We start from the raw sequence: 18770 nt of genomic DNA on the forward strand, positions 1-18770 counted from the left end.
ATCACAGCCATGGCAAGTGTAAACACTGCTAGTGTTTACAACATCCAGCCAATGCATTGAAAAGAAAACACTCAGGCAGCCAAGGGTGGAATCCCCTCGGGCGACCAATGTGGAATCGCACCGATATGACCGATTTAATTGCGAGGAACAGGGTGCGGCTTGCCACTCGCATGGCATTATAAAATCGCACAGCAAGTCGCACCGTGTGTCCAGGAGGGGTGTAAAGGATGTAAGGTCCCGGTCACACCGATCCGACTTTGAAATCCTGTGACTTCCAGCGAAGTCGCACGATTTCAAAGTCGGATTCCGACTTGAGGTGCCACTTGCACAGATGTCTATGTAAGTCGCCCCCGAAGTAGCGCAGGCACTACTTTAGAAATCGGTGCGCAAGTCGGAATCGCACCAATACGGCCGATTTAATTGCGAACAACAGGGTGTGACTTGCCTCTCGCATGGCATGGAAAATCGCATGGCAAGTCGCACCCTGTGTGACCGGAGGGGTGTAAAGGATGTAAGGTCCCAGTCACGCCGATCCCAATTTGAAATCGTGTGACTTCCAGCGAAGTCGCACAAATTCAAAGTCGGATCGCACTTGAGGTGCGACTTGCACAGGTGTCCATGCATGTCACCCCAGATGTAGCACAGGCACTACTTTAGAAATCGGTGCGCAAGTCGATACGGCCGATTTAATTGCGAACAACAGGGTGCGACTTGCCTCTCGCATGGCATGGAAAATTGCATGGCAAGTCGCACCCTGTGTGACCGAAGGGGGGGAGGGTGTAAAGGATGCAAGGTCCCGGTCACACCAATCCGACTTTGAAATCGCGTGACTTCCAGCGAAGTCGCATGAATTCAAAGTCGGATCGCACTTAAGCAGGGGCGGACTGACCATTTGGGCACTCAAGCACTGCCCGAGGGCCCAGGGTCAGTAGGGGGCCCCATGAGATGCCCCTGGTACCTTTTATAGGCTGTTTTGGGTGTGCTTTGAATGTGGGCAAGGACACAGTGGCCTCATGATCCCCTATTGCCCGGGGGCCCCATGAGTTGTCAGTCCGACCCTGCACTTGAGGTGCGACTTGCACAGGTGTCCATACCTGCCCCCCCCCCCCCCCCCAGAAGTAGCGCATTCACTACTCTAGAAATCGGTGCGCAAGTCGGAATCGCACCGATGTGACCGATTTAATTGCGAACAACAGGGTGTGGCTTGCCTCTCGCATGGCACGGCAAATCGCATGCAAGTCGCACCCTGTGTGACCGGGGGAGGGGGGTGGTAAAAGCAGGAATGGTTGGGAGCTGCGACTTACCTTCCAAGCTCAAGGTGTTCAGCACAAACTGACTCCCGTAGAAGATGGTGAAGCAGCACTCCTCCTCCTTCAGGCGGGACGCCTTTCCTCGCTCAAAGTCCCGGCAGTTCTTGCCTTGGCGGATCTCCTTGATCTCGGAGAGGTCCACTGCAGCCCAACACATCCCGAGAAACAGGAAAATCAGTGATTACAACAAAAATAAAGAGATAAAACTTGTCATGTGATCGATATAAGTATTCACGGACCACCAGCTGCAATCTGAAATCAGGCTGGCTGCAGAGAGGGGCAGCAGAGAGCCATCTTTTAGCTTCCACAGGGCCCGACGCGAAGCTCTGGCAGTCTCGTGTTTCAGGAGCAGGAGAGTTCAGGCACACGCTAAGGGGCACCCTCAGCTTCCCAACGCTGATCACCAGAGACTGATGGGGTCCCCCATCTCCGCAGCATCCTGGGGACTGCTGATGGGGCTGCTTGCCCATTGCTGATGCTGCTAGCGAGGATTGAGCCACTGAGAGCACAACGCCAAGTGTAGCCAATCCACGCTGCACCCATGCTGCACTCTGTACTGCACTTACTCCAAATCTAGATGGCACCTATACCCAGGGAGGTATTAATAACATCATGGGCCCCCGGCCAAAGTAATGCGCTGGGGCCCCTACCAGCCTGCCCCAATTCACATACCTGCTCATCAGAATGAAAGTACAAATAGCTGATGGAAATAAACATACGAATATAAACATTCAAGAAATGACAGGAGAATCAACACAAAAGGCACAGTACTGGGATCAGGAGGGCACAATACTGGGATCAGGAGGGCACAATACTGGGATCAGGAGGGCACAATACTGGGATCAGGAGGGTACAGTACTGGGATCAGGAGGGCACAATACTGGGATCAGGTGGGCACAATACTGGGATCAGGTGGGCACATTACAGGGATCAGGAGGGTACAATACTGGGATCAGGAGGGTACAGTACTGGGATCAGGAGGGTACAGTACTGGGATCAGGAGGGCACAATACTGGGATCAGGAGGGCACATTACTGGGATCAGGAGGGCACAATACTGGGATCAGGAGGGTACAGTACTGGGATCAGGAGGGCACAATACTGGGATCAGGAGGGCACAATACTGGGATCAGGAGGGTACAGTACTGGGATCAGGACGGCACAATACTGGGATCAGGAGGGCACAATACTGGGATCAGGAGGGCACAGTACTGGGATCAGGAGGGCACAATACTGGGATCAGGAGGGCACAATACTGGGATCAGGAGGGCACAATACTGGGATCAGGAGGGCACAGTACAGGTGAGTCAGGAGGGCACAATGCTGGGATCAGGAGGGCACAGTACAGGGGGAGACAGGAGGGCACAATACTGGGATCAGGAGGACACAGTACAGGGGGAGTCAGGAGGGCACAATACAGGGATCAGGAGGACACAATACTGGGATCAGGAGGACACAATACTGGGATCAGGGGGGCACAATACAGGGGGAGTCAGGAAGGCACAATACTGGGATCAGGGGGGCGTCAGAGGGGCACAGTATAGGGGGGATCAGGAGGGCACAATACTGGGATCAGGAGGGCACAGTACAGGGGGAGTCAGGGGGGCACAGTGCTGGGATCGGGGGCACAGTACAGGGGGTGTCAGGGGGCACAGTGCTGGGATCAGGAGGGCACAGTGCTGGGATCAGGAGGGTACAGTACAGGGGGAGTCAGGGGGGCACAGTGCTGGGATCAGGGGGGCACAGTACAGGGGGTGTCAGGGGGCACAGTGCTGGGATCAGGGGGGCACAGTACAGGGGGAGTCAGGAGGGCACAGTGCTGGGATCAGGAGGGTACAGTACAGGGGGAGTCAGGAGGGCATAGTGCTGGGATCAGGGGGACACAGTACAGGGGGAGTCAGAGGGGCACAGTGCTGGGATCAGGGGGGCACAGTACAGGGGGAGTCAGGGGGGCACAGTGATGGGATCAGGGGGGCACAGTACAGGGGGAGTCAGGGGGCACAGTGCTGGGATCAGGAGGGCACAATACGGGGGGCCATACTGTGACACCTTATTAAAAAGCGTGACTGTCCCAGCTAATCAGTTGACAAGTTTGATGTAATGCAAGGTCATCATGGGGCCCCCAGGCACCTGGGGCCCCTGGGCAGTGGCCCATGCATTAAGACAGCCCTGCCTATACAGCAATATACCCGAACCTTCACCACATCGGAAGCAGATCTACGCTGCACCTGTGCCATGACTATCCCGTACCTACACTGAACATATCCTACATGCAGGATAAAGGGTAACTCCGCCTTTGTGGGGGAAACAATGAATCGATCGCATACAATGGCTGCACAATTCGTGTTATAAGTGAATGTTATGAGAAACGACTTTTCCTGCTCAATCTGCAGCCGCTGTCATTTCCTGTAAAATACAATATGACAGCCTGGAGGCGGTCTGTACACGGATGGTATACAGAGGTCCCTCCCCCCCTTTCCCCCATGAAATGTCATCTCCTGCTCATGTGATTGGCTCACTGATTTCTGCAGAAGTCTGCAATAAGATACAAGTCAGATTTGGGCATCCCCTGCAATAAAAATGTACGTTTGAGTGAGATAATTCCAAAGGGAAATCACGTCTAAAGGGATGCAGACCCCGCCGCTTTCCTCATTAGAGCCCTGCAGGTGCAGCAGCTGATTGATCATTATAAAGTCGCTCCCATTCACTCTGCACAGGACACAGAGAAACAAAACGGAGGAATCTGCTACAAAGTTTGTTAAAATCCCCGCAATGTAGAGATCACCCGTGGGGGGAGGGGGGAGGGTTTCTTTCTCAACAAAAGTGGAGTTTCTCTTTAGGCACACCAATGCTCTTGAAGGACCCCAATGATAGCCGGCAGAAAAACATCTCAAAAGACCGCCCCTCCTGTAATAAGTATTCTGCATGCCCCCTTTTGATATGGGGGGGGGTCTATGGTTGCTGGGGAAGTGTATTGATGCTGATGGGGGATCTATTGTTGCTGGGGGTTATATTGTTGTTGGGGTGGATCTATTCTTGATCTTCTTTATTCTCTACATTGGTCTGAGTATTTCATAAACTTCTGATCTACTGGGATTTTCCCGCACAACCATCTCTAGGGTTTACAGAGAACGGTCCGAAAAAGAGAAAATATCCAGCGAGTGGCAGTTGTGTGGAGGAAAATGCCTTGTTGAGGTCAGAGGAGAATGGGCAGACTGGTTGGAGATGATAGAAAGGCAACAGGAACTCCCATAACCCCTCGTTACACCCTAGGTATGCAGAATACCATCTCTGAATGCATAACACGTCCAACCTTGAAGCAGATGGGCTACAGCAGCAGAAGACCACACTGGGGGCCACTCCTGTCAGCTAAGAACAGGAAATGGGGGCTGCAATTCGCACAGGATAACCAAAATGGGACAATAGAAGATTGGAAGAACGTTGCCTGGTCTGATGAGTCTGGATTTCAGCTGTGACATTCAGATGGTGGTGTCAGAATTTGGCGTAAACAACATGAAAGCATGGTGGTGGTGGTGGTGTCATGGTGTGGTGGATCCATCCTGCCTTGTATCAATGGATCAGGCTGGTGGTGTCATGGTGTGGGGGATCCATCCTGCCTTGTATCAATGGTTCAGGCTGGTGGTGTCATGGTGTGGTGGATCCATCCTTCCTTGTATCAACGGTTCAGGCTGGTGGTGGTGGTGTCATGGTGAGGTGGATCCATCCTACCTTGTATCAATGGTTCAGGCTGATGGTGGTGGTGTCATGGTGTGGTGGATCCATCCTGCCTTGTATCAATGGTTCAGGCTGGTGGTGGTGGTGTCATGGTGTGGTGGATCCATCCTGCCTTGTATATATGGTTCAGGCTGATGGTGGTGGTGTCATGGTGTGGTGGAGATTTTCTTGGCACTGGTAAGGTGGACCCAATAAAGTGGTGGGTGAGTCTATAGGTACCTGTAGGACATACATTCAGAATTGCCTCATTTGTGTCTTTTCCATCTTCCTGGAGGAAACCAGCCGCCTTTTCCCAACCAATCAGCTCCATAATATCGGCGTCTCTCAGGCGTCTCTCAGGCTGTACGATATCTGCTGCTTCATGATAAGAAGTTCACGAGAACGGCGAGGAAGTGGTTTTCCACCACACATAATGGGCAGTCACAAAGCTCTTCCTGTTTCTGACACGGGGCCCCCCGCCAACAGGAAACACTTCGGCCAAACGCCGTGTGGGCCAAAACAGGCCTGGGAAGTGAACGTCCACGAGTTGAGGTTGGAACCCAAGCACTCTGATATCACCCGACCTCAGTGCACGGCGTCTCTGCTGAGGAATACAACAGAAAGCCAAGTTCATGAACAGTCTGAGGCCTCCGGTGCCGTGGGCCACACTCTTGTCACCCATCAGTGAGCTCCCCAGAAACCGTCTGGGCCCAGACCGGCCATCATTTTCAACCGACGCCGGCGGACAGAAAAAATTGCAATGGCGTTTAATAAATCAAACCATCATGATCCACAGATGGAACAACTACTAGGGTCAAGGGTCAAGTTCAAGCAGAACTACCCCATTGGTTAAAGTGGAGCCTTCCCCGCCATCAGCATACAATGATCAACGGTGCTGGCTATAACCTGCAGCGCTGATCAAGTGGAGAAAATCCGACAGGGTGGTTGTACAGAAGTCGATCAGTAAATCAACTTCTCCCGTTTTTCATCCGTTTACATCCGTTTTCATCCGTTTACATCCATTTACATCCATTTTTTATCCCTTTTCATCAGTTTACATCATTTTTCATCCCTTTTCATCTGTTTACATCCATTTACATCCATTTTTCATCCATTTTCATCTGTTTACATCCATTTACATCCATTTTTCATCCCTTTTCATCTGTTTACACCCATTTACATAAATTTTTCATCCATTTTCATCCGTTTTCATCCGTTTACATCCATTTACATCCATTTTTAATCCGTTTTCATCCGTTTACATCCATTTACATCCATTTACATCCATATTTCATCCGTTTTTCATCCGTTTTCATCCGTTTTCATCCGTTTACATCCATTTACATCCATTTTTCATCCGTTTTTATCCGTTTACATCCTTTTTGCATCTATTTTCATCTGTTTACATCTGTTTTTCGATCATTTACATCCATTGTGCTTCCATTTACATCTGTTTACATTCATTTTGCAAACGTTTTCGTCTGTTTACATCCGTCTTTTGTCCGTTTAGAGTCTTTTTTTTTTGTTTTTTTTTACCGAAGGAAAATAGGCCTCTTTCACACGGGCGTTCTGTATGTCCATTTTTTATATGTCCGTTTACAGATGAAAAACGGACCCCCATGTATGTCTATGGACTTGATAGATGAACATCTTTTTACATCCTTTAATGTAAAATGAAAAAAAGATGTCAGCGGATGTAAACGGACCAAAAACAGATGAAAATTGGATGTATAAGGATGAAAAAGGATGAAAAAAACTGATGTAAACTAATGTAAACGGATGAAAAACGGATGTAAACCAATGTAAATGGTCAGAGACTGCAGACATGATACAAGGGATGGTCAGAGATTGCAGACATGATACAGGAGATGGTCAGAGACTGCAGACATGATACAGGAGATGGTCAGAGACTGCAGATATGATACAAGAGATGGTCAGAGACTGCAGACATGATACAGGAGATGGTCAGAGACTGCAGACAGAATACAAGAGATGGTCAGAGACTGCAGACATGATACAAGAGATGGTCAGAGACTGCAGACATGATACAAGAGATGGTCATAGACTGCAGACATGATACAAGAGATGGTCAGAGACTGCAGACATGATACAAGGGATGGTCAGAGACAGCAGACATGGTACAGGAGATGGTCAGAGACTGCAGACTTGATACAAGAGATGGCCAGGGACTGCAGACAGGATACAGGAGATGGTCAGAGACTGCAGACTTGATACAAGAGATGGTCAGAGACTGCAGACATGATACAAGAGATGGCCAGGGACTGCAGACAGGATACAAGGGATGGTCAGAGACTGCAGACATGATACAAGAGATGGCCAGGGACTGCAGACATGATACAGGAGACGGTCAGAGACTGCAGACTTGATACAAGAGATGGTCAGAGACTGCAGACTTGACACAAGAGATGGTCAGAGACTGCAGACATGATACAGGAGATGGTCAGAGACTGCAGACATGATACAGGAGATGGTCAGAGACTGCAGACTTGATACAAGAGATGGTCAGAGACTGCAGACATGGTACAGGAGATGGTTAGAGACTGCAGACATGATACAAGAGATGGTCAGAGACTGCAGACATGATAGAAGAGATTGTCAGAGACTGCAGACATACTACAAGAGATGGCCAGAGACTGCAGACATGATACAGGAGATGGTCAGAGACTGCAGACATGATACATGAGATGGTTAGAGACTGTGAACATGCTTAGGATTCATTAGAGAGTGGACAGGGGCTTCAGGAGACAATCATTGACTATTATGAGACTGCTGGAAGTCACTACTATAACAGAGCAATAGGGAAGCACATATCAGTGTTTGCAGGGAACCCCGACGGCTGCACAACAAGTGCCAAAGGGCCCCATGTGGTCTTGGGGCCACAGGTTGGTCACCAAGGCCTTAGGTGGCAACAGGGGCAGAATGACAACTCATGGGGCCCCCCGGGCAATAGGGGATCATGGGGCCCCTGTGTCCTCAAACACACTCAAACAAACTCAAAGCACACCCAAAAAAAGCCTATAAAAAGGTACCAGGGGCATTTCATGGGGCCCCCTACTGACCCCGGGCCCTTGGGCAGTGCCCAAGTGCCGGAATGGTCAGTCCTCCCCTGGGTGGCAATCTTCCACCTGGCTCAGCCAATTTTTTAAATCAAGCCAAGTGCTGCCAACGGCCATCCACGGCTCCCATTTCAGCCAAGTCACCAGGAACCGGCCAACCATTGGACTGTCTATGGGGACCTTCAGTCCCTGCGGGGAATGTCTGCCGCGGGTGACTACATTGTTGGATATATTGAATCTGTGGATTTGCTGCAACACCGAACCACAAACTTCCAAATGCCGAGTTAAAAATTAAACAAAATGTCTAAAGGGAGGAAAGATTTTCCTCTGATATCAGCAGAGTCGTCCCAGCGACGTTTCCCGGAGGTACCTGGAGGCGAGGAGGTGAACTTTACACCTCTGTGTCATGAAGCAATCGCAGCAAAATTACTAACGTGATCTCACTGATACCGGCCGGGCCTGACCTGTGTCACGCAGCGTGCGGTCAAGTCGCAGTCACGGGTGAATACATATGTGACCCGTCACAATATACAGCGACTGGTATGGGGCCTTCTCAAATAATCTCCACCTTTCACCAAAAGTAGCCTGTAAGCTCCAGTCCAGTGACTTTGCTCAGGCTCAGATTATGTGATCGGTCTGCTGCAGGCAGGAGGAAGCATTTCCTCAGTCTCCCCCTTAATGAGAGGCTGCAGCAAGGGGCTGATCTGTGTCAGACATTTGTGAACACAGCCAAGAATGGCACAGGCACCAGGATGACATAACATGATTGAGCCAGCATCTTAGTCTAGGAAGTAGATGGTGGCCCTGGATGAAAACTGAACAAAGATGGCGCCGTCGCAGATGAAGGTACTGTCAGGGGGAGTCCTGTGATCTCTGTGAAAGGTGATAAATACCTGGAAGTGTTACATTGACTCTTTAATGGAATTGTCAAAGTTCCTCTCAGACTCCCCTCAGGATTGGGTACTACATGGCCATAGAGTGATAGGAAGGGTTCCCCCGTGGGGCATTTCCTCTCAGACTCCCCTCAGGATTGGGTACTACATGGCCAAAGAGTGATGGGAAGGGTTCCCCTGTGGGGCATTTCCTCTCAGACTCCCCTCAGGATTGGGTACTACATGGCCATAGAGTGATGGGAAAGGTTCCACCGTGGGGCATTTCCTCTCAGACTCCCCTCAGGATTGGGTACTACATGGCCATAGAGTGATGGGAAGGGTTCCCCCGTGGGGCATTTCCTCTCAGACTCCCCTCAGGATTGGATATTACATGGCCATAGAGTGATAGGAAGGGTTCCCCTGTGGGGCATTTCCTCTCAGACTCCCCTCAGGATTGGGTACTACATGGCCATAGAGTGATGGGAAGGGTTCCCCCGTGGGGCATTTCCTCTCAGACTCCCCTCAGGATTGGGTACTACATGGCCATAGAGTGATGGGAAAGGTTCCCCCGTGGGGCATTTCCTCTCAGACTCCTCAGGATTGGGTACTACATAGCCAAAGAGTGATGGGAAGGGTTCCCCTGTGGGGCATTTCCTCTCAGACTCCCCTCAGGATTGGATACTACATGGCCATAGAGTGATAGGAAGGGTTCCCCTGTGGGGCATTTCCTCTCAGACTCCCCTCAGGATTGGGTACTACATGGCCATAGAGTGATGGGAAAGGTTCCCCCGTGGGGCATTTCCTCTCAGACTCCTCAGGATTGGGTACTACATAGCCAAAGAGTGATGGGAAGGGTTCCCCTGTGGGGCATTTCCTCTCAGACTCCCCTCAGGATTGGATACTACATGGCCATAGAGTGATAGGAAGGGTTCCCCTGTGGGGCATTTCCTCTCAGACTCCCCTCAGGATTGGGTACTACATGGCCATAGAGTGATGGGAAAGGTTCCCCCGTGGGACATTTCCTCTCAGACTCCTCAGGATTGGGTACTACATAGCCAAAGAGTGATGGGAAGGGTTCCCCTGTGGGGCATTTCCTCTCAGACTCCCCTCAGGATTGGGTACTACATAGCCAAAGAGTGATGGGAAGGGTTCCCATGTGGGGCATTTCCTCTCAGACTTTGCCTACGTATGTTAATGAGGAAGGGTTCCCCTGCAGCAATAAGCCCCACTGCCAGTACAGAGGACCCTTCCCCCCAGTCTGTGTCTATGGTGTGACAGCTAGGGCCCAGAAATGTTGGGGGGTCTGTTGGTCGGCCCCCTGTAACCTTGCTGGGGGACAAGGTACCTATTGTATTCAGACAGCTGGAACCCGCGGCCGTCTGCATACCCAACCAGTGACTGCATCTGATTGGAGGCAGATGCTGTTCGGCCAAGAATTTTTCACCTGGCTCTCTGCCTGGACCTGACTGCTCCCTGTTCTGCCGAGTCTCTCGCCTGCTGCCTGCTGCCTGCCTCAACCCTGCCTGGACCTGACTACTCCCTTTTCTACCACCTGTCTCAACCCCTGTCTGGACCTGACTACTCTTTCATCTGCCTTGATTCCCAACTGGACCTGACTACTTTCTTGCCTGTCACCTGCCTCAACTCCCAACTGGACCTGACTACTCTCTCTCCTGCTGCCTGCCTCAACCCCTGTCTGGACCTGACTATCTCTCCTGCCACCTGCCTCGACCCCCGCCTGGACCTGACTACTTTCTTTCCTGTCATCTGCCTCGACCCCTGCCTGGACCTGACTACTCCCTTGCCTGTCTCAACCCCTGTATGGACCTGACTACTCTCTCACCTGCCGCCTACCTCAATTCTTGACTGGAGCTGACTACTTTCTTGCTTGTCACCTTCCTCAACTCCTGCCTGGACTTGACTACTCTCTCACCTGCCACCTGCTTCGATCCCCGCCTGGACCTGACTACTCTCTCATCTGCCACCTGTCTTGACCCCCGCCTGGACCTGACTACTCTCTCACCTGCCACCTGTCTTGACCCCTGCCTGGACCTGACTACTCTCTCACCTGCCACCTGTCTTGACCCCCGCCTGGACCTGACTACTCTCTCACCTGCCACCTGCCTTGACCCCCGCCTGGACCTGACTACTCTCTCATCTGTCACCTGCCTCGACCCCCGCCTGGACCTGAGTACTCTCTCACCTGCCTCGACCCCCGCCTGGACCTGACTCTCTCACCTGTCTCGACCCCCGCCTGGACCTGACTACTCTCTCACCTGTCACCTGCCTCGACCCCCGCCTGGACCTGACTACTCTCTCACCTGCCACCTGCTTCGACCCCCGCCTGGACCTGACTACTCTCTCACCTGCCACCTGTCTTGACCCCCGCCTGGACCTGACTACTCTCTCACCTGCCACCTGTCTTGACCCCCGCCTGGACCTGACTACTCTCTCACCTGCCACCTGCCTTGACCCCCGCCTGGACCTGACTACTCTCTGACCTGCCACCTGCCTCGACCCCCGCCTGGACCTGACTACTCTCTGACCTGCCACCTGCCTCGACCTGACTACTCCCTTGCCTGTTACCCAGTGCAACAAATACATTGTACACACAGGCATTCACTTCTATGGCTGGCCCGCCTTCAGCTCCGCCACGGGAAAAACACGTTTTATACGTTAGAAATGTTTTTTGGCACGGAGTGCGGCCGTGTTCATGATGCCTAAAAGTGTACATTCGACCCCCCCCCCCCCATTGAGGGTATCGCACTTCACACTTCCACTTTTCATTTCTTTTCATAGTTATTTCTGATAGAAAGTAGAAGCAATTCATGAAAACTTCAGGGAAATCCCAAAATACGGCAATCAGATTTCAAGCGAAAAGACCAAAGTCTGCTTTTTATTTTTGGATATTTTTGGCTCCTAGACAATATAATATGGGGTACAGAGACACCCCCCAACGATCCTCAGATCGCCCCTCAATAGATCCATGTGGCTGCTTTGGTGTATGGATTCAGAAAGGCTGATCCAAGTGGACATCATGGAAGATTGATAAAGTCCCTAGGACCCCATTTCTGTATACAAGATGGCGGACGTACAAAGAGAAGTGCCTGGCAATGTATTCAGAGATCAGTCCACGCTAAACGTTTATTATGGGTGGAGCCTGTTGTGCTGAGTCAGCCCCTGGCCTCCTACGTGGATACTCCCAGCAGCGGGATCTCCCTGCCGAAGTTCCCAACTCTGTTACTGTCCACCTGGGACTTTTGGCCGCCCCCGTCCACCTGTGTGTGTTTCACCTACTCCTGTTACAATCTCCATAATATAAACTGAATTCAAGGCCAGCAGAGATGGTTGGGGCCCTTCCCTGCCACCTGCCTTGACCCCTGCCAGGTCCTGGCTACTCCCTTGCCTGCCACCTGCCTTGACCCTGGCCGGGTCCTGGCTACTCCCTTGCCTGCCACCTGCCTTGACCCTGGCCGGGTCCTGGCTACTCCCTTGCCTGCCACCTGCCTAGACCACCTGCCTGGACCTGACCCCTCCCTTCCCTGCCACCTGTCTTGACCCCCCGCCTGGACCTGACCCCTCCCTTCCCTGCCACTTGCCTTGACCCCTGCCGGGTCCTGGCTACTCCCTTGCCTGCCACCTGCTTTGACCCCTGCCTGGACCTGACCACTCCCTTCCCTGCCACCTGTCTTGACCCCCTGCCTGGACCTGACCACTCCCTTCCCTGCCACCTGCCTTCACCCATGCCTGGTCCTGGCTACTCCCTTGCCTGCCACCCACCTTGACCCCTGCCTGGACCTGGCTACTCCCTTGCCTGCCACCTGTATTGACCCCTGCCAGGTCCTGACCACTCCCTTCCCTGCCACCTGCCTTGACCCCTGCCTACTCCTGTCTACTCCCTTGCCTGCCTCAACCCCTGCCTGGACATGACTAATCCCTCACTTGCTGCCTGCCTCTATCCCTGCCTAGACCTAACTACTCCTTCGCCTCTTACTTGAATCTATCCCTCTCTTGACCTGACTCTACCTTCACCGGCCAACTGACTTTCACTCTACCTGGACCTGACTAATCCCTCACCTGCTATCTGCCTGGACCCCTGCCCAGACCTGGCTACTTCCTCACCTGTTGTCTGCCTTAACCTGTCGGGAATTGACTAATTCCTTACTTGCTGCCTGCCTATACCCCTCTCTAGACCTAATTACTCTTTCGCCTCTCACCTGAGTCCCTGCCTGGACTTGACTCTTCCATCGCCTGTCACCTGACTTCCCCTGCCTGGACCTAACTAAACTCTTGACTGCCATCTGCTTGGACCCCTGCCTAGACCTGACTACTCCCTCGCCTGCTGCCTGCCTTGGCCTGTCTAGAACTGACTGCCCCTTCACCTGCCACCTGCTTCTACCCCTGTCTGGATCTGGCCACTCCCTTGCCTGCCTCAGCCCCTGCCTGGACCTGACTAATCCCTCACTTGCTGCCTGCCTCTACCCCTGCCTAGACCTAACTACTCCTTCGCCTCTCACCTGACTCTATCCCTGTCTGGACCTTACTCTTCCTTCACCTGTCACCTAACTCTTCCCCAGCCTAGTCCAGACTACTCCCTCGCCTGCTGCCCGCCTCAGCTGTCTGGAACTGACTGCTCCTTCACTTGCTGCTTGCCTCTACCCCTGCCTAGACCTGAACTAACCCTTGCCTGGACCTGACCAATCCCTTTCCTGACACTTGCTTCTATCCCTGCCTTGACCTGACTACTCCTTTGCCTGCCTTAACCCCTGCCTGGATCTGACTAATCCCTCACTTGCTGCCTGCCTAGACCTGACGACTCCTTCGCCTCTCACCTGACTCTTCCCCTGCCTAGACCTGACCAATCCCTTTCCTGACACCTGCTTCTATCCCTGCCTGGACCTGGCTACTCCCTTGCCTACCTTAACCCCTGCCTGGACCTGACTATTCCCTCACTTGCTGCCTACCTAGACCTGATTACTCCTTTACCTCTCATCTGACTATTGCTGTCTGGACCTGGCTACTCCCCTGCTTGCCTTTACCCCTGCCTGGACCTGACTACTCCTTCTCCTCTCACCTGACTAATCCCTTGCCTGCCATCTGCCTGGACCCCTGCCTAGACTAGACTACTCCCTTGCCTGCTGCCCACCTCGACCTGTCTGGAACTGACTAATCCTTCGCCTGACTCTACCCCTGCCTGGACCTGACTACCCCATCTGTATCTACCCCTGCCTGGACCTGACAACTCCCTTGCCTGTCTCTACCCCTGCCTGGACCTGACTACTCTGTCTGTCTCTACCCCTGCCTGGACCTGACTACTCTGTCTCTACCCCTGCCTGGACCTAACTACTCCTTCGCCTGTCTCTCCCCCTGCCTGGCCCTGACTAATCCCTTGCCTGCTGCCCACCTTGACCTGTCTAGAAATGACCAATCCTTCACTTGCCGCTTGCCTATACCCCCCGCCTGGACCTGACTACTCCGTCTGTTTCTACCCCTGCCTGGACCTGACTACTCCTTCGTCTGTCTCTACCCCTGCCTGGACCTGACTACTCTTTCGCCTGTCTCTACCCCTGCCTGGACCTGACTACTCCTTCATCTGTCTCTTTCCCTGCCTGGACCTGACTACTCCTTCGCCTGTCTCTACCCCTGCCTGGACCTGACTACTCCTTTGTCTGTCTCTACCCCTGCCTGGACCTGACTACTCCTTTGTCTGTCTCTACCCCTGCCTGGACCTGACTACTCCTTCATCTGTCTCTACCCCTGCCTGGACCTGACTACTCCATCTGTTTCTCCCCCTGCCTGGACCTGACTACTCCATCTGTCTCTACCCCTGCCTGGACCTGACTACTCCTTCATCTGTCTCTACCCCTGCCTGGACCTGACTACTCCTTCATCTGTCTCTACCCCTGCCTGGACCTTACTACTCCTTCGCCTGTCTCTACCCCTGCCTGGACCTGACTACTCCTTCGTCTGTCTCTACCCCTGCCTGGACCTGACTACTCCATCTGTCTCTACCCCTGCCTGGACCTGACTACTCCTTCATCTGTCTCTACCCCTAGCTGCACCTGACTACTCCTTCGCCTGTCTCTACCCCTGCCTGGACCTGACTACTCCTTCATCTGTCTCTACCCCTGCCTGGACCTGACTACTCCATCTGTTTCTCCCCCTGCCTGGACCTGACTACTCTATCTGTCTCTACCCCTGCCTGGACCTGACTACTCCTTCATCTGTCTCTACCCCTGCCTGGACTTGACTAACCCTTTCCCGTGTGAAGCCCTGCTTGGACCTGAACACTCCATTGTCTGCATCTCTTTGGACAGTCCCGGCATTGCATCCTTTCCATTTCAGCCACCCACTTGGTGAGGCAATCCTGATGGCCATGACGTGGTGCCAATTTGCATCTAATAAAAACGGGACCACAAGGGTTCCTGGCCCACGTCCACCATCAGGAGCTCTGGTGAAGACCAACTACCACTTCAACTTGGGGAATCCAACTTTACCTGTCGGGGGGCACCATAACACCCAAAATGAAAGAAAAAAAATTAGCTAGCGTTAGAAATTAACCAATAATCTCATAATCCTCATTTGTATTCGATATTTTCTCCCGCCACCGCAAACTGCCAACACTGGCCGGTGAACGCGGCTGAATCTCAGGTGTCCGAGGTCAACAGTTCTCACGACTTTGCCCTTTAGAGATCTAAATGTATTTCTTTGGATCGCTGCCAAGCCGTCCTTCTCCTTTAAAATCCGTCCCGCGGTGAGGAAAAAGAAAACCAGCAGCCAACCTAATCCTTGTAAACGAAGACAAGTCGATCTTTTTTGGCTCGGAGTCAGGGGTCATCGGATTGAAGTAACTTGTCTCGGCTCAGCCATCATCTCGTCAATAAATGAAAATGTTTCGTTCTTTCATGTGCGATAGGGAAAAGCAATTTAAAGCGCTGACCTCTTGCTCGGCGGTGAAATTGTATTCTTGCCGTGAATTGCGCAGGGGGTGGCCGGCTCCTGAAAGTGATTTGTGACCGCTGGTGGAAGGAGACCTCCTTTTTTTTTTTATAGACTTTTTCTTTTCTTTTTTTTTGGGGGGGATTAAGTGAAATCGTTCGCTCTGTCTGACGTTAAATACAATATTTATCTCTTGAATACGTTTTATATCGGAGATTTATTTTACACAACAGTCACTTAAAGAGAGAGTTAGGGGAGCCATCACTCCAAACCTTCGGACACTCGCTTCATCGGCCAGGCTGGACACACACCGGAGGGATCAAAGTCCAACATTTGTATGGAAAGTCAGAAACATAGTTCGTGGGAACATTCGATGACACCGTTATGGACTTGATGGTTGAATGTGGCCTTTTGCTTGCATGTATCCGCTATTCCCCCCCACTGACACCAATGATGGGACACTATTCCTTCCACTGACACCAATGATGGGGCACTATTCCTCCCACTGACACCAATGATGGGGCACTATTCCTCCCACTGACACCAATGATGGGGCACTATTCCTCCCACTGACACCAATGATGGGGCACTATTCCTCCCACTGACACCAATGATGGGGCACTATTCCTCCCACTGACACCAAGGATGGGGCACTGTTCCTCCCACTGACACCAATGATTGGACTCTATTCCTTCCACTGACACCAATGATGGGGCACTATTCCTCCCACTGACACCAATGATAGGACACTATTCCTTCCACTGACACCAATGATGGGGCACTTTTAATTCCATTGACACCAATGATGGGGTACTAGTTCTCCACTGACACCAATGATGGGGTACTATTCCTCCCACTGATACCAATGATGGTGCACTATTTCTCCCACTGACACCAATGATGGGGCACTATTCCTCCCACTGACACCAATGATGGGGCACTACTCCTACCACTGACACCAATGATGGGGCACTATTCCTCCCACTGACACCAATATTGGGGCACTATTCCTACCACTGACACCAATGATGGGGCACTATTTCTCCCACTGACACCAATAATGGGGCACTATTTCTCCACTGACACCAGTGATGGGGCACTATTCCTCCCACTGACACCAATAATGGGGCACTATTTCTCCACTGACACCAATGATGGGGTACTATTCCTCCCACTGACACCAATAATGGGGCACTATTTCTCCACTGACACCAATGATGGGGCACTATTTCTCCACTGACACCAACAATGGGGCACGATAAATCTCACTGACACCAACAGTGGGGCACATTCCTCACATCGACACCAAGGTCACTATGATGTAATACTATTGCTTCCACTGACACCAACATTGGGCTTTATTCTTTCCTCTAACACCAACGATGGGGCACTATTCCTCCTCCTATTGACCTCCAGACCACAGGCACTATGTAATTTGTTTACTCCCATGGACTTTGGAGCATTGTCTACTTCAACTGGCCTCAGTCCAACCCCCCCCCCCCCCAAGATCTGTAGGACAGTAATTTGGCCCTTTGTTTAGAAATATTGGGGACCCCTGTCCTAGGGTGACAACGCTGCTCCTGCAGGAGCACAGACTCTGAGCGTTGTCAGTCCAGGAAGTCCCTCTCTACCAGGAAGACGGGGTGAAAAAACCCAACTTCCTCGATGCAATCAATAGAGGGTAAGCTGGCAGATTTTTTTTTTTTTTCTGGGAGGGGGGCGGTAAATACACTTTAAAGGTATCCAGCATTTTATTTTTGCTCCTTTTGTATCCAGTTTTGCTACAGAAGTAAAATACTTACAGAATCCTTCGATTTTATCTGCGGTCTTACTCCACGCCACCTGGAAGGTCTCCATTATGACCTGGATGGTCCTCCGCTCCGGCTGGGACTTCTTGTAGTTGAATACGGTCATGACGGTCCCCAGCTCCAGGGTCCTCTTTATGTGGCTCTTCTCGTACACCGCCAGATCCCGGTAATCGGAGCCACTCCTATGAGCCATCATCTTCACACCGTCCCAGCAGACCTTTCACCTTTCAAAACCGCTGCGCGAAAAAAAAAAAAAGGGGGGGTCAAAAGAGTGCAGCGTCACTACATGTTTTTCTGCAGCGTCTCCATTGAAGTCCATAGAATCAAAAACTAAATGTTTTGTGTTTAACCCCTCGCCTCCCGGACACTTCTACCCCCTTCCTGCCTCCCGGACACTTCTACCCCCTTCCTGCCTCCCGAACACTTCTACCCCCTTCCTGCCTCCTGAACACTTCTACCCCCTTCCTGCCTCCTGGGCACTTCTACCCCCTTCCTGCCCACCGGGCGCTTCTACCCCCTTCCTGCCCCCCGGGCGCTTCTACCCCCTTCCTGCCCCCCGGGCGCTTCTACCCCCTTCCTGCCCCCCGGGCGCTTCTACCCCGTTCCTGCCTCCCGGGCGCTTCTACCCCCTTCCTGCCCCCCGGGCGCTTCTACCCCGTTCCTGCCTCCCGGGCGCTTCTACCCCCTTCCTGCCTCCCGGACACTTCTACCCCCTTCCTGCCTACCAGGCGCTTCTACCCCCTTCCTGCCCACCGGGCGCTTCTACCCCCTTCCTGCCTACAGGGCGCTTCTACCCCCTTCCTGCCTACCGGGCACTTCTATCCCCTTCCTGCCCACCGGGCGCTTTACCCCCTTCCTGCCTACAGGGCACTTCAACCCCCTTCCTGCCCACCGGGTGCTTTACCCCCTTCCTGCCCACCGGGCACTTCTACCCCCTTCCTGCCCACCGGGCACTTCTACCCCCTTCCTGCCTACTGCGCACTTCTACCCCCTTCCTGCCTACAGGGCACTTCTACCCCCTTCCTGCCTCCCGGACACTTCTACCCCCTTC

General features: G+C 52.5%; 1 protein-coding gene across 3 annotated transcripts in view; it reads right to left on the reverse strand.

Annotated features, from left to right (window-relative positions):
• The window catches only part of LOC149428665 (1-phosphatidylinositol 4,5-bisphosphate phosphodiesterase gamma-2-like), a 69576-nt gene that overhangs the window by 30362 nt on the left and 20444 nt on the right, over nt 1-18770 (reverse strand). For all 3 annotated transcript variants that reach the window (XM_089667135.1, XM_089667139.1, XM_089667136.1), the window contains exons 2-3: nt 17714-17955; nt 1305-1451 (exon numbers count right to left, since the gene is read on the reverse strand). In XM_089667135.1, coding sequence (XP_089523261.1) covers nt 1305-1451; nt 17714-17915 — 349 coding nt within the window. In that variant the 5' untranslated portion in view covers nt 17916-17955. The remainder of the gene's footprint in view (nt 1-1304; nt 1452-17713; nt 17956-18770) is intronic.

This window comes from Staurois parvus, unplaced genomic scaffold (genome assembly GCF_062004578.1).
Source record: "Staurois parvus isolate SC_StPar_1 unplaced genomic scaffold, SC_StPar_1.0 ptg003050l, whole genome shotgun sequence".
NCBI classification, from domain to species: Eukaryota; Metazoa; Chordata; class Amphibia; order Anura; family Ranidae; genus Staurois; species Staurois parvus.